At 42.7% G+C, this 23,883-nt stretch overlaps 1 protein-coding gene across 1 annotated transcript in view; it reads right to left on the reverse strand.

The window, feature by feature from the left end:
* AFF1 (AF4/FMR2 family member 1) overlaps window positions 1-23,883 on the reverse strand; it is a 74,649-nt gene that overhangs the window by 43,008 nt on the left and 7,758 nt on the right. The window contains exons 2-3 of the mRNA XM_018073632.2: window positions 7,119-7,239; window positions 5,602-6,600 (exon numbers count right to left, since the gene is read on the reverse strand). Of these exons, the coding sequence (XP_017929121.2) occupies window positions 5,602-6,600; window positions 7,119-7,239 (1,120 nt within the window). The remainder of the gene's footprint in view (window positions 1-5,601; window positions 6,601-7,118; window positions 7,240-23,883) is intronic.

A 23,883-nucleotide genomic window follows, 5' to 3' on the forward strand; every position in this document is an offset into this window, starting at 1 on the left:
CAACAAGGCCCCCGTTGGCCCTCACGGCGCTCGGCGCCTGCCTGGGTTTCACCTCCTCCCGCCGAAGCCAACTCCTGACACCGCCCTGGCACAGGCGGCTCCGTGCCACGTCTGCCTGGTGCACTTACCTCCGTGAACATGTCTTGCTGCCCTCCTACATGGCAGGGGAGATTTCCTGTTTTCATACATTCCCTTGTCAGCCCTAATCAGTGTCAATAGGTTATGGTGTCTTTTGTGCTGGCGGCGTCAGCCCTGACAGGAAAGAACTTTTAATCTCTTCCCTCGCGCCGAGCCATGAGAAGCTGCAAGTGCTCCCAGGCATAACTCCCTTGGCTCCTCTCCGAAAAATGCTCTCTCAAGCACTCCGTTGCTTAGCAATATTTGCCTTCCCCCTGTACAGTTCAAATTGGCAACATCTGTCCCTTTGGCACTTTCCACTTGTGCAAGAAGCAGTGCGGAGAGTTTCAAAAATCTACAAACAGGTTGGTGGAGGATGTTTCGTGTGAGCTATTAGAGCTGCTTTGGCATTTTATTGCTGGTTTATTTCCAGCCTGGATAAAATGCGTGGCTCCTTCCAAAGGAGAGGCACACAAGGGAAAAACCTCCTTTGCATCCCATGGGATTTACCTATTAAATCAAATAAAACAAGTAGCTTTTTCTGTTTACATAACTACACCTGCATGCTCTAGCTTGGTTTAGACAAAAAAAAAAAACCCGAACGAAACACAGCACTGCCATACAATTCTCTCCTGTCACCTGGGATTGACTGTGATTTCTCTTAAGATACTGCATGCACATCAGGTGACAGAAAACAAGAGGAGCCAGAATCTGTTCACGTATCTAGAAATGCAAAAGCTGTGTGCAATCCCGACCTCATAACCTCTGTCAACCCCTAAACTGTCTGTAGTCTATGCAACCACCCCAAGGAGCAGTGACCAGGGTCATTGCCTCTGGATGTATCTGCAACCCAGCTGCTACAGAGACTGAGGGGAAAAATGGCTTTCATTTCTGAGAGCCAAAAAGGACCATGGAGAAGACTCAAGTAAAAGGATACATCTTTGGGTGCTTGGTATTACAACAAGCAGCAGAGAATCCCACAGTTAACCTTTCTCTGATTGCAATTCATTTCAGCTCACACTTACCACAATGCCCAAGGGCTCTGAGAAAGGCCTCGGACTGCACAGCTTTGGATATTTACATACAAGTTGTTAGGGACGTTTACTGAAAATCAGATAGCTCAGTTTCAGCCCTTATAGGGAAGTTGAGGTTTACTTTTTCTGTTTTTTAACTTTTCTTAACCAAAACAGTCAGAAAAAGTAACAATTCTCATTCATGTTTGATCTGCTTTAAGTCGCACACCAACAAAGAGACAAATTAATGCTTGTGGTGAAGCATGGAAACCTCCAATCACATAAGGTTCTTCTGATTATAAAAAGGGAGACACAGAAGTAACATCTTGTTACCTGTCTTGGTGCAAAGCAAGGGAAAAAAATAAATCAGAAAAAGGAATACAGAGGGGAGAGGGGAAAAAAAGCACAATCTCCCTTCTGCTCAGTAATTGAGAAATATGCATGAGGTATAATATACATGGTAGAAAGATAAAAACAGATTAATATTAAATATTGTGTATTCATTATGTGAGGCCAAGAGCGCTATATATTTGTCTTTAAAGATTTTCATTTCTAAAGGATGCTGGATTGAAACAATATATTTATTTCTACCCTACAGGGTTCACCTGTCTGACAACTCCTGACAGTAGAAAAGCTCAGTTGCCATGGAGAGAAGTCAGTGAAAAATTACTTACTAGAATGGACTTTTTATATTTGTCATCCAAACTTCTTTGTAGGTATTTAGTCATTACATATACTATATAACGACCATGTTTTAACAGGTGACCATTCATAAGTGTTTACTGAGGGGAACAGAACCCAAATGACAGCAATCCCAGTTTGAACACAAAGATCTTTGTGTGTACCCTGTGCTTCAAGGATAATACAGTGTAACCAAAAAGACTTAACACATCTGGGCCTCTTCATTGTTGCTTCTTTTTGTCGTTTTCGTACTTTAAATTGGCTGTTTCCCTATTTGCTTCCTGGTTCACAGGCAGGAGAGTCCAGTGAGGCCTCATTACATGAGGTAAAAAGAGCTATGCCCTAACATTTATAAAATTGCCAGGAAAACAAAGCCAAACCTTCAGTGAGCATCAAGGGCTGTACATTCCTCCAGACACTCTGCCCTTAATAATACTTGAGGATTTACAAACATCTCTCTCAAAGGAGCCTCACTGCTTCTTGGTCCTTCTGTCAAGCCAATTCCCTTTCACACATCACAGACCGTGTCAATGGAGGAAATACAAGGGTCTCTGTTGCTGCTGCAGGTCTCCTAAAGACATGGGAAGAGAGAATGGCTTTAAAAGCATCTTTGTTTAGGTGCTGGGGGAAGAGGTAAAACCTGGTACATGAAGACAAGGGGTACATGTAAGCTTCTTCATGTGTGCTATATTTTTAAGGCTCACAATAAATTTGGAAAGATGCCTTAAAGAGACTGGGATGGCATTTGAAAGTGAAGGTTTTGATTTGGGAAAGAGCGGAAAGAGCTGTTCAGTTTCTTTATGCAAATGCGATGTGAGTCACTGCATGGTTATCCTCTGTGGATTAATTCACTCTACAGTGGAACTGTGTGTCTATTTGGGCTGGAAGGCTTAACTTTTCAGTGTTCCCATGAGCAGAAGCTGTCCATAACATATTCACAAGCCTCAGAAATTCAATTAGCCAACACATATGTGGTTGAGGAAATGGCTTTCTTAAGTCATGTCAAGGGACATGATGGGAAGAACCATATTTGGCATGTGGCTGTTCAGTAAACTGGGGCCAAACAGTTTAAATAAAATGTGTAAAGCCATGCTCCCAGTTGCTGGGAGGAGGAGAGAAGAACAGCAGAATTTCTGCTAGTCTAGACCTATTCACTGACAGGGTCATGGCAGAGCAGGAGCCTCCCTGCAGCTTCTGTTTCACCAAAAACTAAACAGGACGACCTTTCAGCTAAAGGACCCCCAGTCAGCCTTCTCAAGATCCTTTCTTTGGGTGAATCTTTCACCTGTGTGCAGCAGCCCTCACAGGATGTTTCCTAAAAGCAAACCAGCCCAGCCCTGCTCCGCAGTCACCACCCCTGAACTGTTCATGCAGCACACAGGGCACACAGCCAGGGCTGCAACCTCACTGTTTCTTCCTCCTCCCTCTCCAGGTTTCAGCACTGGAGGGACTGTATTATCAAAAAGATGTTGATCATTAAGACCAAACAGAAGTAAGCAAATGTGACAATGAAAAGACTGAAATAAGCAGAAAATGAAGTAATGAATTTTTCACAAGGGCTTACAGAGCCATTATCCAAAATGCCTATGCACAGAAAACTGTCAGGGGCCACAGCCTAAAGATCCCTGGATCAAAGCAGTATCATTCAGCATATCCACAAAAAGGTTCATCTATCTGCTTCAAAATGGACTAGGCATATAATTAAATACAGGTTCCTGGGTTGTGCAAAAACTTTTTTTGTATTATCTTCAATTCCCTTTTTATTCTGTTCTTACTTTGCCACTGATCTAACAGAAGGAGCATGAGTAATGCTACTCATGCACTGGCAGCTGTAGAATTTTCATGGGCATTTGGCCTCAGACTCATGTGCTCAATGGAAAGTGAGAAAGAAGTTTCATTCAGCACACAGCATTATAGCTAACATCACCCTAATGAAATTCATGTTAAATCAGAGATACATGAGATGACAGAAGTATGGGAAAAGAGAAACAGACAATAATGCAGATGAGACAATAAGATAATATAGAAGACGATGCCCTGCACTGGTTCACTTCTCCCCAGGAGTAAAATATCTGGTCAGGCAAATAAGGAAATGCAGACCTCAGTGAACTTCCTGTTTTGAGCTGTGATGTGCAATGCCAAACCTATCTGGAAGCAAATAAAATCTCTCAGCTTGAAAAAAAAATTAACAACTTCTCAACTATGTAGTTTTGATCATTTCCTCTCATTTTCCACAAGATATTGCCTACAGCCATTTGTAGATGATCCACACCCTTTTCCATGAAAAGTAGACTTCAACCACACTCTTCCTTTTCATTACAAAGGTGGCAAAAGACAATTTGAAAACTATCTTTGTAGCTCTTCTGGCCCAGCTGCTTTAGGTCAGCACTGTGGGATCCCATATCCCATAGGGCATAGCAATAATCTCAGTGCTGAAGGATGAGCAGAGTAAAACCCCAAAAAAATACCAGGGAACCAAGTGCCCTTGAGCTCATGGGAGGCCAAGCCACAAGGCAGGCAGGGTCAGTGTGCTGGTCCCTTGGCACAGCTCACACTGGGCTTCAAAGGGCACAGGAAAAAGAGCTGTGTTTGCTGGACAGCATATGTACATCAGCACTGCTCCTCCTCTCCCACTGCTTTACCAGTCAAGGCTTCTGCCTCCATCACACAGGACAAAATCAGAGAGGTGGTCTTGGGGTCAGCAAAAACAAATGGAGTACAGTAAGCAATCTTGCTGTATCAAAATAATTATAAAGGAAAGAAGCACATCTTAACTTTCTGGTTAAGAAGGAATTATAGTTCCAGATATCCCTTTCCCCTCATGTTTCCTAATAGTCTCCTAAACAATACACCTGCTCCTAGTGAAACTACAGGACTTCCCAGCAGGGTCCAAACTTGGAAATGTAAGTGACAAATGCTTTTGGAAATCTTCAGAGAAGCCTTCCCAACCACTCTGTCCACTGTCCTTTTCTTTTTCTCTCAAGCGAAAGCCGCAACAGACGAATCAAACGCAGCTCAACTGTGCCAGTCTCTGCCACTCGCTGCCCATAACCTCTAATCAACTCAAGGTACAAAAAAAAAAAAATTTAAAAAAAAATAGCACCTTCTCCAAAGTTTTCTTCTCTCTGTCAAGCACATTTAAACAGTACAACAGCAACAGTGATATGTTTTGAACTGCATCTATTGATCTGCAAACCCTGTCCTCAGTCTTGCTGTACCAACTGAAATGGTTCAACCTGGAAAAGAGCCATTCATACTTTCCCATGGGTCTACAAGTGAAATCTTACGAACTTACTGAGGAGAATCCTGTGGTGTTCACAGTCCCAGGTGACTGCAGACCTTGCTGCACAGTTTCCTGTCCCAATATTCAGTGAGGATTTGGGGCCTCCACCCACTGGGACTCAGATTGAGTCCTGACACTCTGCATGTACTAACTGCATCGCCACTTGACCTTCTCACTGCATCATTTCCCCCTTCTTTTTCAACAAGCCTTAGAGGAAAACAAAAATCATAGTCACAGAAGCAGTCTCTCAAACCATAAAACCTGCTGCAGCCTCACTCAGAAAATGGAAGAATCCACTGAAGAATCATGGAAAGCATTGTTTCCACCATCCAAACAGGATGCTTTCTCACCCAGGTCATCAAAAGCCAACCTCAAAATGCACCTTCTAAACAGGATCATTCACGTACAGCTGTCATTGCTTCTGACAGTTGCTGCTGTGCGACGACCTGTTCTCCCAGAGCTGAAGTTATCCTGCTGGCAACAGAGACCCCCAACAACTGCACTTACCTCTACAGGCTTTGAAGGGGTCTCCAATTTGGATAGTTCAGCTTTGGCTTTTGCCTTCAAATCTGAGATATCTTCATTGGGTTCTTCCTTGGGCTCAGAAGGGGTTTCCAATTTGGATAATTCAGCTTTGACTTTTGCCTTCAAATCCAAGAGATCTTCATTAGGTCCTTCGTGGTATTCCTCCATGAGAGGTTTGAGCTCCAGGGATTCAAATGGTGCCTGATCTTGGCCATCCATGGGTCTGACATAGGCAGTTGGTTTCTGCTGCATTGCACTGGCTTTTGATGTCAAAGATGGGGGGAAAGTCTGAGAGGAAGGCTGAGCAGTGCTGGTCAAGGTAATGGCTGAGCTGTCCCGACTTTCCTTCTCCTGTGATCCTGTCACTAGGTCCTGAGATGATTTTGTTTGACTGTAAGTCGGCCCATGACTTTTGCTGCTGTTCTGTGACCTGGAATTGATATGCTGGCTGGAATGTAGAGGTGACAGGGGTGCCACTGGAGAAGACAACAAACATGGCAGTAATGGAGAAAGTGGCAAAGGGGAGGCCTGCAGTTCATGAGCACAACCTTCACCATCCCCAGGCTTGTCACTCTGACTGTGCTGAAAACCTGCCTGACTTTCCCGGCCACCACGATTGCGTCCTTGACCTTGGCTCCCACTGTTGGATAAGCTGCGACTCTTGGTGTGCAAACCTGAAGCTGGTTCTGTTCCTGATTGTGCCTTTTGGTAGTGAATGGAGTGGCTTGGGGGTCGAGGTGCTACAACCATAGGTCCCACGGGTGGACGGCGGGGAGGGTGCTGGAATGAAGATGGTAATGTATGGCTGGTCTTTCCAGGAAAGTATGGGTAATCAGGCTGTCCTGGTGGGATCAGAGGAACAACGCTTTTCGGAATTCCTATGAGATTCTGACAGGATTTGTTGCTCATGAACTCCTTGACCTCCTCGTAATTGCCCAGCATGTTCTGAATTCGGCTTGACAACTCATCTTCTTTATTAGTCTGCAACAGAAGAACAAAGAGGTGAAAATTTCAAAAACACCCCAAGAGATCCAGCTCAAGAAGAGACAGTTCTTCAGGATCTTAACTTAATCACTATACATCACCACGAGTGAAGTTAGGCAAGCTTATCTTGATCCTGTAAATCTCTCCAAAGCAAATAGGACTCCTGTAGCCACTATCAATTATTCCAAGCCAAGCTTGCAGGTGCACCTGCAGCCTTCAGGAACACTAACATCAGATCCATTTTTTATAAGCACATCTGAAGACAGACAGGCAGCCAAGCTGCTCCTGAGCACTCTCCCTCAAAGGAGGTCAACCCCAAGTCCATTGTGCTCTTGCACAGCCAGCAGAGCTTTAAGCACATATTCTGAGGAACTCAAGTTCAGTAGATGGGAAGATGCTGTGTTTGCCTGTACCATGCTCAAGTCTGCTACACCCCATGCAGAAGGCACAGCTCTCCTCTTCCCCCCCAACCCTTCTTCCTCCTCTCCTTCCACCCCATGCCCCCCTACTATTACCTTGTAGGGTTCTGCAAAGAGAGGAATCTTCTTTGAGAACTGGTCTTTCTTCTCTAGAACCTCCTGACTCCGTCTCTCTCTCTCTCGAATACGCAGCAAGTTTCTGTCCTCGTTGCACAAGCTTCAGGAAGGAAAGAAAGAAAGGATGACTAACACTGTACACTAGTGTTATCAACAAGTGCCTACTTTGTGCAGAACCCCTGGTTTTCAGACAACGGTATATGTCCAGAATGAAAGTAATTTTGTAATTCACAGAGTGGTCACAGCTGACAAATCAGTTATGTCAAGTATTTGCTGCACAACACAGTAATGTGACACACAAGATACAGCGTGCATCCTTCTCAGTGATTTCTTCTCTTGATAGCATCCTTCGAGAAGAAAAACTATCTACCCATTTAATTGTGAAACAAATTGAGTCAATGGGTGTGATAAGCACATAAGCTGGCAGATCCGCTTGCAGTGATTAATGTGAAAAACCACCATTCCTGTTTTCCTTCAGACTTTTACCCCAATTCGTCATCCAAGAGTAAAAGAGAATCCACTATTTTGAAGGTGTTGCCACTTTCAAAGACTGAGCTTTGCCTACTCGGCAAAAAACAAGGCAATACAACTTGGCAATGTACAGGCTCAAAAACTCACTCTCCACTTCACATGGACATCTGGAAAGCTGCTTACCTAGAAAGCCATGTACTTGCATTTAAAGCGATCATGCAAACTTATTTAGAAAAAAGGTATCAGAAATTCAGAAAACACAAGGTCAAACCCCCCTGTTCCTTCTCAGCCACATCTGCATGCACTCAATTACTCAATTCCACCAGCCCCACATCAAAACACCAATAAAGCCATGTCACGTGCACAGCAGAATGACTTCACAGAAAACCAGACCCTTTCAACTACACCTTGTCTTTAAAATACTACTGCAAACCACAGGAATCTCTTGCTCTAACCTTTATAGACACTGGGGAAGGAAAAGCACACAGGCATAGTGGATGCAGGTATCTCTCTCGTCTCCCATGTCTACTCCACTGCACAGTCTACTGTATACACACAATTCCAATATTATTCTTCATACACTTATCTTCTCAAGTGCCCGAGTTTGCAAGTGAAGAGCCCTGTCTTCCCCACCAGCGACATTTTCCCAAATACTACACCAATAATCAGCTCCTGAAAATATGATCATCCCTAAAGGAAAGGCAGAGGACTGGCTTTGCTGTAGCAGTTAACCAAGAGGTCTGACTGATACAGAGGGGGTTTCCTGATCAATGGGAGCTCTGGAAAACGATGCTGTCTGATGGTAAATTTCTATATATGGAACTGCAGCCAGGATGTACTTGTACCACTAAAACAGAAAAACATATTCAGGGGTTAGATTGTTCACATTTAGCATAGTTTCCAACTTTGCTAATGCTGAACTGTTTCCAAATATAGCAAAACAGAAGTGTACAGTAAGATCCATGTACCCACTTCTGCAAACAGTGCAAACAATTTAAAAAATCTACAATAAAAACAAAACAAAAAGGAACAAACAAAAAAAATCCCAAACAGGAATCACAGACCATTGCTTCAGTCAATATACATAATCCTTCTGTTACAAACTATGTAATAGAAGCATTTCCCCTCTGCATTTGATGTCATTTTGCATGTGAGCAATTTCCTATCTATAAGTAGTTAGTTGGTCGGTTGCCCTGTGTGTGCCAGGAAAGTTTTGTGCAGTCAGGTGTGGGAGATGCCAACCACAGAAGACAAAAACTTAGGAGGAATTATAAGGCAAACTAGAAGCAATCTTGGCTGTATCTACTACTGTATGCTTGCAAAAGATTTTTTAAGTGAATGTATTTTTTTAAGTGAAAGCCAGGCCACATATTATGACCCTGAAAATTGCCTTCTACTTGAACAGTGTCCTGCGTCCATGTGGATTATGGATGTCCTTCTATTTCTAGGCTGGCAAGCATCCAAATTCAGAGCAATCAAGCTGTTTTGCTCAGGGGTTCTGATCACGTTCAAACAAAAGGAAAACCTAAACCACTTGAGCTGCTTGCAACGATAATATTTACAGTGAGAAGTAGCCCTGTTTCCTATACGTACCCCAACACTGAATGTAAAACAACTTGCATGCCTCTTGCTGCAAAAACAGCAGCTGTAATACCTCTAAAGGCCTTTTCTTTCCCTGAACCTTCCTTGACCCCAAGCTGTCTTCCCAGCAATAAATTCTTTCTAAAGAGTGTGCGAAGGGAGAGAGAGGGAAGGGACAGAGGCAAGGGGAAGGGACACCACTTTTTTGCCATAATGCCAGTTCCTGCAGGTTTAAGTGAAGACAAAGGTGCCTGTTCCAGAGCAGCCTGGAGGACATGGGTGCTCACACATGCACAGGACTACAGGGCACTGCTTGGCAAGGTTAGTCATGCCTTAGTACCACTGCAGACCACCTCATGCCCTCACAGTGACTAGTGGCCCAGGCTGCTGGCCATGCACAGCTGGCTGCCCGTGCAGCCAGGAGAGGGGTCATTCCCCTCCCCTTTCCTGTTCAGGTTCGTCATCCACCCTCTGCCTCCCTGTCTGAATTGGATCAAAGCTATTTTTGTTCCATAGTTTCCTCCAGCTTCATTGAACAGAAGGAGCTGCAGTTTCAAAAGCAGAAGGATAAGGGAAGAAACAGTGAGTAGCTACTTACTTGATCATGCAGTTGAGATCAGCAGCCCTCTCTCCTTTAATTTACAGACAAGACCTTAAACTACCTGAAAACAAGAGCTAAAACTCATTTCAATTCCATTCTGTCATGTAAGTGCCATGTTTCCATGCATGTTGTCCCATCTCATACTTCAGGGGCTTTTATTTTTAAAAAAAATAGGTTGTGTTGCACTAGATGGCATTCCGAATTCAGAGCAGAAGAGTCTGCTGTCTACTGAAATGCCCACTTCTTTAATATAAGCCTGTCGATATCCTACTCTCAGCACCTGTGGAAACACCATTCCTGCCCACCATTAACCTGGCCATTGAGGGCATTTGTCAACATGCTCTTCAAAGATTTTGAAATCCTGGGTTACAGTGCAACTCGTAACACTGAACGGCTACCCTAAGGTCAGCGTTAGGAAGCCAGGCAGAAAGCCTTGGAGAACCACGGTCAGCTCAGGCCCTGCAGGGACCTGTGCCAAGAGGAGAGGAGGTCTCCACGACCAGCCAGGCGCCAGCAGAGGAAACCCGTGCAGAGACACTGCCTGCTCGGCTCCAGCAAGCCGTCCCTTGCGCAGAGACAGAGCCCCAACCCCCCTACTGACAAAGCTGCAGGGCAAACCCCAGCTTCTCTTCTTCAGGAACCTCTCCAGACTAGCCACTTTGATATTTAGGCTTTCCTAGAATGGGATCTCAGAAAACCTCAAAACCTCATAACTGAACCCACCCCCAAACTCTTACTTACCGATTTGCAAAAATGCCTTGGGAAACCAGACCTTGAGGCTTAGCACCAACACGCAAAGCACACTGGAGCCTGGGAGCTAGGGGACACATGCACAAAACTCCTCTACAGCAAAAAAAAACCCCAGATCATGCCTTGCTACAGACTGAAACAGTAAAATACTCCCAGGTTGTAATAAAGAAATTTGGTTCAGAAAGTTCAGCAAAGCATGCACCCTGACCCACATCATCATCCAGACTTGGGTCTGTAACAGAAGCCATGAGAATATCAGCGTGCTCTGAAATCACTCTCAGTGACATGCCAGTCCTTACTACAGAGTTTCAAATGCTGCTATGTGACAATCCAGCCCGTGACAGCATTTTCAAAAAATAGACTGGTGCAGGAAGAAATTCTGCCTCTCCTGTCCTGTGTGTTCTCCGCATGAAAACAAAATGAAAATAAAAATCTGCTTTAATTGCAAAGATCTAGTGCTGTCAAAAGGAATTATCCAGGAGCAGGGAAGGGGGGGGTGAAGAAAGGCTACAAAGCAAATACACAAACACACTCACTTCCTTCTCAACGCACAGAACATTTTCCTCTGAAACACAGAGACAACATTTGAGTACAACTGCAGGAAATCACAAATTTACTGAAACTGTTTTGTCATTAAAACTGATTCATTTTTTATCATGAGAAACTGCTGATCCACACTTCTCATGACTGAGAGATGTATTCTTGTTTAAGGCAAGACATATTGTCCCCAAAACCAGTTAAACGGAAATCATGGATGCACCGTAACAGCCTCGCCGCAGCATCCCAATTCTGCTGCTCTTAAAGTCTCCATGGAAGAATGGCCACCAATTTATATAGCCTACAAATCTATAAAGATTAAATTTTCAGCCTATCAGCTTGAAAAGAAGCATGGATAATGGCATGGCACAGAAAGTTACTGAGCATCACAACTGTGCTCAGCTCTCACACTGTATCACCTGAGCAGTGAGCCTGACAGTGACTAAGACAAGCAAATGAAAGGACATTACAGTTAATACCAAACAGCATAAAAAAATGTGTTGCCCCAACCTTTGCTTCCTTTCTTTTATGGAAACATTGTCAAGTTGTGACTTGCTAAATTTTTAAAATTTGTTTCACATCAAACACTATTTCGCAGAAGATACACAGATTGAACATACACAAATGATAAAATAGAAACATAAGGCAGAAGAGCAACAGATGGTACAGTTAGTCAATTATTTTCTGCATCATCATCGGTCAGCCTTAGTAGATGCTTCCCAAAAATAAACATCTTTACACTGAAGAAATATGAATTGAATTTTCTTGCCAAGATTTTGTTTCCTCTAGCTCCTTTAACTCATCGAGTCTATCCAGCCCTGACTATTGACTGTATGAGAGCAGCATTAGACCCACTGAGCAAGAGATCAAGGTCTCACAGCCCACCTGTTTATCCACAATGATGGTAAAAAACCTTCAGTCAAATATTTTTCATCACAAATAATGTTCCAAGAAAATGCAGCACTGCTGCAACCTTTCCTTCAAAGCATATGGAAAAATGATCCTGAATTCAGCTCTTCCTATGTTTTAAATACACAGACCTCTAGGTTACACCAAAAAATTGAAGTAGAGAAGGCTAGGATGTTAAAACAGGCAGAAGGGAATTGCCAGTTTGCTTAAGCAGAAGCTAAGTTAGCTTTTGCTAGGAAAAAAAAAAAAGCAGCTCTACTTTTGTAACATTAATCATCTTCTCACTCGGCCTCTCCTATGGTAATCTTTGGGTTCAAATTCTTATTTATTTGTTTCCTACCACTGTTGCCAAGTTTAAAATTATATTCATTACTCAGCCATTAAAAGGTTTTTGCTTCCTTTCAGCATCAATAGGCCTTTCATCTTCAAGCAGTTCCCAGAAGTAAGCCCAAACGTTTCCTGAGAAGAACTGAGTCCCTGCAGCGCCCAGCGACTTTGGCAGGAATTGGGAACTCTCAGATGTTCTTCAAACATGACAAATCCTTCACAGACTTCTGCCTAAAAACCCTAAACGGCTATGCACTTGAAAACACACCCAAGATTTCTCAGCCTATGGTCCACAAACCACTGAGGTCTCAAAAGAGTAAAAAGACTTTTCTAAAGATGCAAATAACTGACAGTAGCATGTCTACTTTATGCCATTAAAGTAGGCACCTTTATGTCTACTCAAAAAAGGCAAAAAAGTGAAAAGTTTACAACTTTTACTTTACCTCATGAACTGAAATGTTTAAAAGTTATCTTTTACTTAGTTGTAAATAAGAGCCAATATAGCAATATCATACTAAACAGGTTTTTGATTGCCAGAGGCAGGAAAGCCTCATGATGAGTAAGAAACACAAATGGCCCCCTCCCCAAGTGGTGAGCCCCCAAGAGGTCAGAATACAGCACACAAACAGTCTGTTAGCAGAAAGATGCTCCCAGTAAAAAGCAGGAGCTCATGCTGATGTCCAGCCTCACTTAACAGTAACTTAGAAAATGTGGAAAAACATAACAATTATACAGCACTTCAGTCTGTTGCCGTAGCTGAAGCACCTGAACAAACCAAATGGTAGTTTCTTCACTTTTGATGCTGCAGAAATGAAGTCTAAAGAAACCCAGGCTTTCAGCCCCTCCCCATGTACCTTGACGTTAATAGAATGTTGTCAGAAAAGGTGTTAATTATAAGTTAGACGGAGAACAGGAAAGCTGTCATTCTCCATCTAAATGCAAATATACTAGGAGGGCTTTTAAGAAGGTGTGATTGTGTGAAGTGTAATTACAAGGAAAGCAGACAAGGAGTTGATGAATTTAAGGCTTTGTTTGTTCTAGATGTGGCAGGCAAAGGAGGAAATGTGAAAAATTTAAATCACCAGGTATGAGCAATGAAAAATCCTGACCACTTTGCCTTTTAGAGGCAAGGAGTTCTGTATACAGCAGGCACACATCTCCAGATTTCCCTGAGCCAAGTGAGTGGTCTGACTGCCTTTCAGCCCTGAAGGCATGCATGTGTGTCTTTCTGGGTAGGTGAGTAAAGACCTACAACTCTAGTGCTATTTCAGTAACTGGGTATGCACAGAAAGATTCAAAGTTGCTGGCCCTTGTCTGCAGCACTGACGGTGCAGCTCTGGAAGTACAGTGTAGGATGGAACCTGAGTGCAGGACTAGTTCTCCAGGTTTGGAGAGCCCCCTCACAGCTGCACACCAAGTAGCCTTGATTGCAGTGACTCAACCGTGACAAGACTGAGCTTGCATAGGAGCAGTTTTTGCAGGCAAAAACTCACTTCATTGTCTCACTTCATCAGCAAGGATCAAAAAGTTGGCCTTGTCAGGACACAGATGGACACTTGCTCGAATGACTGGGTTTACTTTGCAGTGGTGACAGTGAAAAACGAGTTATTCTAAACTTCACTCTCTCTGTCAAAATGGGAGGCTTCGGTCTGCCACTAACACAGCTAAACTCCTCTGCTGCACAGCTGAGCAAACATTTTCACACAGCCCCAAGCACCTCCAGAGGTGCTCCCACAGAGAGCTCCCAGACCCAGGACCAATCTGGTGAAGCTCAGCTGGCACACACAGATCCCTCTGACAGCATGCTACATCCTGGCTTTGTCTGAGAACCCATTTGTATGGAAAAGCGGCGTTCCCTGCTGAGCAGATCCTGCTCGGACAGAGTGGGGACTCTGAGTCACCCACGATTCCCTCAGAAGTGACCTTTTCTTGTTTTTATGGATTTAAAGGTCAGACACAGTCACACAATGTCTCATCAACAAAATGCAACCTTGCATTATTCCTGACTCTCCACAGGGCAGGCATAGGCATGCTGGCAGCAGGGTAACAAGCCCTGTGCCAGCTGCTGCTGCTGCAGTAAGTCTTCTAGCAGCACATACCCTACCTCTGCAGCACCAGGAGCTTGCTGCAAGGTGGATTTTTCTCCCCTTGATGAAAATGTAGGTAAAGCATTTGGTGACTGCTATGAACTAAGCATGCAGACATGAACTCACATGTGGTCATGTTAGAGCAGCACAGTGGCAATTTGTTTGGATAAGTCAGTGTTCAGACAGTACGAAGGCAGCAAGAAAAATTAAGGTGAGTAGACCCATTAGAGACTCAATTTAACACGTTCTGCTCTTCATCAAGACAAAAGAACCTGAAGCAACTCTCACTACTTGGGAATGGACTGCCCTGCATTATACCCTCCCACAGTGTTTCTTCCTCTTGATTATCTACATGTCACTCACAATGAAACCATCCTGCATTTCTCCTGGTTGCTTAAGTCAGCCTGAGATATGTAAATAAATTTAACTCAAGTATTGGTTTACAAACCCCAGCTCAGGAAGATTATGTGACTGAAGTAAAATCAGTGGAAGAGTGCCAAAACTCAAGCTTTGTTAAGCCTGGCTGGATCCTCCAGCACTCTGCACTTCAGTGCACTGCTTCAGCTATTATCTCTATGCTGAATCTTTCTGTTATGGCTCTTTAAATCAGTTATATGAACACAGAAACAGGGTAACTACTACGTGGTGAGCAGCAAGCCTTTCAGAGCAGGGATACCCTTTCACTGCATCTACATGTTTTATCAGCTCACCCACCACTAGCAAAATATTACTGTTTCTAACGCTGACAAGGCATACTTGAACAGTCAGAAGTGGTTATCAACTGCTGCTCAATCAGTCTGAAGGCTTTCTTCAGTGAAGTGGTGCATGAAATCTCCCACCGTACCCATCTGCCTCTGAATTCCTCATCTCAATGGCAGAAATCCAGCACCTGGGATGAACTGCTGTAGGCTTGCCTGGGAAAATGAATAGGGTACAACTTACATTCTACCTTACATAAAACCTATCCTACCTGCTCATTTGCTTTTGCCTTGAAATACGTCTCTTTGTTGTTGAGTACAATCAATTTACTGATAATAGGTTTAAAGGCAACAAGAGAACTGCATTCACAGTTGTAAGCTACAAAAAAAGGAATGTAAAGATGAAGTCAGGTTTCTATTTCTTTAATGTATGCTTCAAAAGAAGCACCCTTTACTGGCAAACTTTGGAGATCTGAGAGTTTAGGTAAAAAGGCTATTGCAAGCTAGTACTGTTTGAAAAAGAGCCTAATAATTAAGGGATCAGGAAAAAAAAATTACCTTTAATATTAACTCCCCAAACCTATTTTAATTGATTTATTTTAACACAATTACAAGATTTTGATTCACACACATATTTCCATCTTACTGATTATAGGAAATAAAACCACGGTTGCTTAGACCTACTGTTCCTCCACACCAAGTGTCCAAATATTTTATTCCTGACCTAGCACAGAAGTACTCAGTAAAGCAGAGTCCAATGGTTCCCTTCAACTCAGTTACTGTTTCTACAGGATTCTGATAAAAATGATAAGCCTTCCAAAGAATTCTCTCAGTAAAAAGGGTTAAGATAAAAAGTAGTTTACAGAAATGTAAAAAAAGAAAAAAAACCAGGTGATATCAGCTGTTAAATTTCAGAAAAACACCAGTGTTTAATTTTCCATGTGAAATCATTTTGCAAGTTAAATCAAGGATTCAAGTCCTATAATGTATTTTACTACCTCAGTTTTTGGGAGTATACTGAAATGCTTACTTCAGGTGCAAAAAGTCAAATGCCATAAATTTTCTACTTTAGGACTACATTAAAATTATTCAAGTGGATGTGCTTTTTGTCCATTGATTTTACAGAACTTCTTAAATGCTTTTTAACAAACCCCAATATTATTGTTCTCCACTACATCAAAGAAGAATTTTAACAAGATATATAATTAGTAAAAGAAAAACTGAAACGTTTAATGAGCAGCTGCTTTGTGAGTCTGCATTTTAAACATCTTCTCACACAATACTTCTCTCATAGCTGAATTTCCTGTACATCCAGCCACGTGAACATGTCACTGGTTTTCTGCAGGAGCCTGCTATCAGCTGACCTTGTCCATGCTCTGCCAAGCAGCTCCTAAGGCCATCAGTCACATTGCATGTCATCCACAGGTGCCACAACATACATCTATTGCCACATTCTCCTTTCACACGCAGCTCAACTTAGCACCATTTCTCCAGCAAGAGCCCCTGCACACTCCCTTCACTGTGTCACACAGGTGGAGCACCAGTTTCAGCATTACCTCCTCTTGCTTTGCATGATACACACTAATACATGCACATACATCTCAACTCGGTTTTTGTCAATCCTCTTCTTGAGGCAACAGAAACATCCACACAATTTTAAGGCATGTAAGCCAATTCCCTTAAACCCTGACTTCACCCAGTTTGTTCTAAACGCTGTCAGACAGCTTGCAAGACTGGCAGTGAGATTGCTGCAGAGCCCAGGAGCCTTTCACCTCAGATTTCCTGCATGGTTGGAAGGGTCCTCCTTTCTGCCCTCTGTGACCATCCCAGCTGTTGGCCAGCATATACTCTTGAAGCCCTACAGCTCAACACAAATACTGCCCAGTGTAAAGAAGAATGTAACATCAGCCTTCAAATTTGCTGCTTTCATGACTGCAAACCTGAAGCTGTTCAAATAATAAATTACACATGAAATGCTATCAGTGATTTAATTTGCTGTGAAGCATAACAAAAGCAAAAGCTACAAATATAAGGATTTGAAACTGTGTCAGAAATACGGGTAAGTGCAATTCTGCCTTCTGAATCTTTAATCTCCTGCAACCCATTAAGCATGTAAGCAAATCTATAAATTTTCTTGTGAAACATATTCTATGTGCAAATCCTTCCCAAACAATTGACTAAATCAGTCAACGTGCTATGAAAAGGCCAGTACCATAACTAAACTCTGATTAAGAAAAATTAAAGAATATTAAAGAGCTAGATTCTTTCCTACTTTCATAGGAATTAGCAGCAAACCCATCACATTAAAAGGTTTCCTATTTGAGTTTTCCACTTACATAACAGCATGTACTGAGTAACAGGTTGGACAAGTCTTATCTGCATAGCAAGGACTACGTAGAAATATAACAAGATTAGCAATGTTTGTTGAAAAGATCTGTTTATATGGTGAAAAGCCTATTTAAAAGTCTTTCCTGCAGCCTCTGCCAGACTATAATTATTCTAGAAGTGTTTCCTATTTTTTTTTCATCCACACACAGAAGCACCTGCTAATTTTCCTATGGTTTGTATCTGTTGTTCAATTTTATTAAGAGGTGCACATGCTCTGTAGCCTAGTGTCTCTATATGCTGGAGTTTCAAACTGCATTTGAATCATCAGCCTGAACAAAGCATCTCATTGTCATTTGAAAGAACTTGGCAAGTGTTCAATCTAAGCAAGAGCAATAATCCATGACAGGGTGCATTAGGCAGGTACTGATGCATGCCTAATGCACATTGCAAAGCATATGCCCCTCCAAAATACACTCTGAAACATCTTATCTCTCATTTTTCCTGCTTTTTAAGAATATTTACACAAGCTGTTACTTTTTAGCAACTAGGAAAAGCTTCTCCTTCAAGAAAATAATAATAAAACGGCCACAAATATTTTCCCTCTTCAATTCTGTACACATTTATCCAACACCTTTCTGATTTTCAAATTAAAACAAAACAAACCAGAAAAATTTCCCCTGCATCATCTGAATCTCTATTTGAAAAGCCCCTAATCTTCCCCTTGGTATTGGAAGCTGCCATGACAAACAGCACACTGATCAGCTTCACCATGGTTAGCCACACTTGTGTGCAGGCAGTGGGAACATCACACCGGCTCAGACCAAAAGCAACAGCCAGCTCCAGTTCCCACGGGACAGCAGCATGGGCTTGGCAGCACCAAGACCCACTGCAAACACTGGAAATCTCTCTGACCTGCTTGGTCTGCATCTGTGTGCACCAGAATGTGAGTCCAACAGGCATGTGGCGTGTCCCAAACATGGAAAGAAAGGCCTGAGCGACAGAGGGGCTTCTGCGGGCAGGCGAAGTCAGGCGGCCTTGTCCTTGGGCAGCACAGGGAAACCACATATCAAATCATGGGAAAGAGGAGTGCTGGTGGGAACCAGCAAGGCCACTTCCAAACCACTCGCCTTGCCTCCCTGAGCAGCATATGCTCCTGGAGAACATGTTCCCTGATAGCCATGCTCTGTGTCTGGAGAGAACTCAGCTGTACACCAAATCAACAGCTCAGTACTGAATTAATTTTTTTTTTTTACCTGGCACTGCCTAACCCGGGTGAGATATCCAAAGGATGGACACAGCTTCTTTAAGGACTAATGTGTCTCGAAAGGCTTGCAGCAGTACCAAAAATTGATAATGGCAATGTGCCTCTGAGCACATCTTTGCTGCTGGAAAACGTGAGGGATTTTTTGCAAACCACGTAACACAGCAAAACCTATGATTTTTACAGGGAGGCAAAGGGACAATGCATTTTCTAGCTGAAGTAGCAAACTACTACATGCCAGCAGTTATCTGCCAATAATTGGGCAATGTGCTGATAAATACTTTTTCTGGGTTGCCTAAGGACACTGCATGCATGAGTATCTCACCACTATTAATTAATCGCTCTTTGTGCGTTTATCCTGGTAGAATTTACATGTTGCACACAGTGAATACCCTGAATGAGGCAATTTCTACCTCCAAAAGCACTTACTATTGTCAGTTTATTTGCCCTGCTTAGCCTGATGCTCAGATTGGCAATAAATCATCATTTTTAGCAGCTGAAGTGTTTAGTGTCTTTCATTCAATATTTTTTCCTGCCCACTGTTCCCCCTGGAAGTACAGTAATCATGTGCTGAATAGTCATTTGCAGCACTGCAATTAAGAGATTATTCCATTAGGCTCTGTATTTCTATCCGGTTTTATGTTTCCATTAAAAGCACTTTGTTAAACACTTGAGCAAACAATGTAATGCAACAGCAGGAGCAGATGCCTGTCAGGCAGAGCCCCGGTGAAGCAGCCCAGGAAGAACAGGCAGTGCTCACAGGTCGATAAGAGAGATCCTCCTCTTAGGTAGGGTCCCAAAACATGGGAGAGGACAGGCAGCATGCTTGCAGATGGGCCAATGTGGGTGAGCAATGGAAGAGTTGACTGCCTGCCAAGAGACTGGGTGAAACTGGAGAAAAGTCACTGGCCAGACACCTATGTGGGGGTGAGTTCCTCTGTAAACACAGCATCATTTCTTATGCCTCTAAGAGCAGAGTAAGAAATATCAAGGAAATTTTACATCTATAAAAACTGGCCACCTCAAGGAGCAATCAAAGTACTTATTAATTATGTTGTAGCTCTTATTTCATTGTCTTCTAGGCTCAGTATAGTTTTATTTGCAGTTTAAACCATCTAGGGGATCGAATCTTTCGAAGACTGTTCTCAACCAGTTCTCCTTTTCTCTGGGGAAACTACCCCTCTCAAAGAAGTCACATCTGCCCAAACAACGGTGGTGATTTTATGCCAAGCTTGTGGACAAGGCTGGAAAATCACAGGAAAGTGCTGCAGGAATACACATGAAGAGTTTCACTGGGCATATGGAGCATTTTGTCCACTCAGTGGTGACTCGGGACACCTTCCAGGGAATACATTGCCTTCTCTGATAACACCCTTCCAGCCTCTGCCCTTATGAGTATTGTCATTGTGAACAACCAACAGCCTCTGAGTTCCTGTCCTCAGTGGCAACAGACAGTTTTGGAGGAGAATGAATCAGCACTGCCTCTCCCTGGGGTTCCTCATCCCCTGCCCTCCCACGCATGTTCCCAACAGTACTCATTCACGGCCCTAAGATGAGGCAGGAGGTCTGCACTTTGCTCACCAAGGGACAGACCAGATGCCCACGAGTAACCATTGCATCAAGCTTCTGCAGAATGTTTTAAATTTTTTGCAGGTAGGCTGCTGGACTTTCCCTCACCCCCTGCCTGTGTGCCTAGAGCTACATCCAGTGCCAAGCATGGTAAGCCTCTTGAACAACCTGCTTCCAACCAGACAACTTCCTGCATCGTCATGGGGATGCACTGACTCTGGATTGTTTCATCTCCCTGTAGTCTCTTGCTGGCCCAAAGATTCATTAATGAAGCATCCACAAACACAGTGAATAACACCTCCAACACCTCACATAACCCAAGTAACATCTAGCCAAGTCATCTGTAGAAAGCTAGATTTCTCAAGAAAATGCAAGCTTATCACAGCGACTTAGAACAACTCTTCTTTTTTTAAACCACAGGATAACTAAATCTCAGCACACATTTTGTAATACACTCTGCATCTTTTCCATCTTACTCAATTGCTTAGTTGGCACAGTTACTGAACATGCAGTCACAGAGAAGTAGAATTCTGCATAGCAAACTTGTTATGCATAAGTATTTCTGGAAGCCACTTGAAAAATGGCAGTAAGGAAAGAACAGAGCCTCACTATTTATGCATTTTTTCTATTCTACCTGAAACTTCCCCTTTATTCATTCTCAGAACAACTCTTAGAATCCTTCACGACTAGCATATTGTGCCTTAACTCCACATTTTTTCACTTAAGACAGCCCTGCTGTGATACTTGTAGCAATACACACAACAGAGAAAAAACAAAGGAAATGGTAAAGTCAATATCCCTGCCTCCTCCACATCTCTTCTTCTGTCACACACACACCTAGCAGTCATTCCTCAGTTTCAAATTGTGAACCAGGAATCCATTTTGAGCACGTGCTTACACACATGCAAAAACCATTCTCTGTGTAAAATCTCCAGGTCGAGAATTCATTTTGAGCACAAGTTCAAGCACAGCTCTTTACCAGGAACACCTTCTTGAATTGGACTTGAAAGGTTAAAGCCAAAGGAAACTAGAAAACCAGATACTGGTCTAAATTCCTCTTTTCACCAAAGTAGCACATCGCCTTAAAATACACCGTTTAAGTCTCTCAAAAGATGTGGAGGGAATAGAGCAGCTGGAATCCAGTGTACATGCTGAAGGCTACAATTTGGTCCCAAATGAGAACGATGTAACCCATGAAATTTGGAGCAGCAGCTGTTACAACACCTTGCACGTACACCCTGCTGAGCCCTGGCACGGCTGATTCTCAACGCTGCCTCAGCTTTCAGCACACCCTTGGCCAGCCGAACTCACACAAACCATTTTAACCCTCCTCTGGTTTCCTACTTTCCATTGAGACTTCGCTGTGTGTAAGAAGGATCCAAGACCTCTACCTAGTCAGTGCCTGCACCTCACTTGCACTGGATCTTACTTGCACTTGCCCGAGCGAAAGAGAGGAGGAAGGGGTGAAAGAATAGTTCAAGGACCTTCGAAGAAAACTGCATGGCTTAATTAAAGACCTTTTAAATGCATCTTATTAACTCCAGTAACTGCTACTGGTTTTTCCTCCCCCTCTCTAGGGGAAAGAAAGAAATATTGAACAAGCAAAACCAAATCATTATTCACTTGGCAGATTACTGTACACAAACAGTCTTTAAAGTTGTTACACTCAAGTAAACACAGCTTATATCAATATCATCTGTGCTTTTCCATCATTAGGCTGCAAGGGAGGAGGATGGCCCATTTTCAAGGAAGCAATTTTTACAAAAGGAAACCACTAACTTGATATTAAATCAATGCACAAAGGAACAGGGAAGTAAAGAAGAAATTCCCCAGAAGATGGGGATTGGACACAGAAAGAAGAGTTTTCTTCACAATACCTTCTTTTATACTGCATTTCTATCAGACCTTTTTTGGGGGGGGGAGGGTGGGGACGAGGTAAGGGGGGAGAATATTTTTAAACACAATTTTGATGTTTCCTTTTGCTATAGCTGAAAATAGGACCTTTTCTCCTACTCCCTACTGTTTTAACTAGCACAAATGATTATTGCCAAATCAGAATGCTATAGGAATAAGCACTCTTAAGGGAGTTGAGTGGAAACAGTACTGAATGCAGAACCCTTGACTGAAACACCATATGCTCCATACATGTCTCTTTATAACTAAGTACAGCACAGATACTAAAGTCAGTTCTAAGTAAGAACTGAAACAACTGTATTTGGCCACAAAACGACACAAGGTTCAGCCCAAAGGACAGAGTGTCAACTAAATGTTCATTAGATTTTAAAAACTAACCCAGATCACATCTGGCTTTATAGGCATTACAGGATAGGGGGGTTGTGTGTGTGTGGTTTTCTTTTTCTTTGATTTGGGGTGGTTTGGTTGGATTTTTTTAGTAAGGACAGTTTCTCAGTTTCCATGATAAATTCTCTCACAAGTTGTTCAAACAGCAAAACAACATCAAGACACACCAAAAGAGTTGCCAAAACACAGCCCAAGAAGGTTTTGGTTGCAATTCCCAGTTTATGTTATAATTACAAACAGCTTTCATTAATTTAAGAATTACAGAAAGAATGTTCTGGCTGTGAAAAGCAGTGCACCAAAGACACAGGAAAAAGGGATGTGCAATGAGGGAAACTTATATTCTGTAGGTCAGTTCATCCAGTTTACTTAACTAACTTAGAAAGAAAACACCCTTTCCAAATCATTAGGAACCAGACTGATTCACATGTTTAAGTAATGGAAGAAGCAGCTTGGGAGCCAAGTTTTAATGTTATCAGTTTTTGCAGACTGACAGTTTCATCCATCCACTTTAATCCACTGTGGTCCTGCCCATGTAGAGCTGCACTGTCCATGCACCACAGCACCAAGCAACAGCACTACTCATTATGCTCAGTGACATGCTAAGGTAGGTGCAGAAACTCCAGTTTGGATCCCATCTCATTAGGCTCACTTGGAACCAAGGCTGAAGTCATGCCATTTAACCACCAGGAGTTTGGAGCTGTTTTTGGAAGGAGGAGGGAACAACAACAAAAAGTTAAGGCCACCTTCAGAGGGAAATTCTAGACTTTGCTGAAGTAAAGCTGTTGATGTTTTTTTCCTTCTCTTTTCGCAGGGTAAACTCTTCATTTTTGTTACAAATAAACAGAGAAGTGCAGGGGAAAGCTTTGTGGTACTTAATTCACTAAATGATCAAGTCTTTTTTCAAAGGTGAAACGCTGAGTTACTGAATTTTTCCAAGTTAGTCAATTTAGGAAGTTATTTTGGTCTATTGATTTTAATGCCTCATTGTACAAGTCAACTGCTTTTCCTGTAGGATGCAATGGTAAAAGTACCCCATGTTTCTGAATAATACACCTCATTATTATGGTGTTTCTAAAAGCAGATTAGACTTTCTCAAAGAATAGAACACAATTTTACCTATTTTTCTGTCTCTTCCAAATCTAGGTGATTACACAGAATTTTCTTATGCTCTAGACCAGTAGTTTTTTTACCCCTGTAGTGCTTTACACAGAACCAGGCATTTCCTCTTAGGAGGGTCACAAACCCAGCTAAGCAAAGAAAGACTATTATTAGTCTGCTGAAGCCAGTCCATGTAAAATGGATAGGGGTTTACAAACAGATAAGG

The sequence above is a fragment of the Manacus vitellinus genome, unplaced genomic scaffold, assembly GCF_001715985.3.
Source record: "Manacus vitellinus isolate BGI_N305 unplaced genomic scaffold, ASM171598v3 scaffold_0_pilon, whole genome shotgun sequence".
Taxonomy (NCBI): Eukaryota; Metazoa; Chordata; class Aves; order Passeriformes; family Pipridae; genus Manacus; species Manacus vitellinus.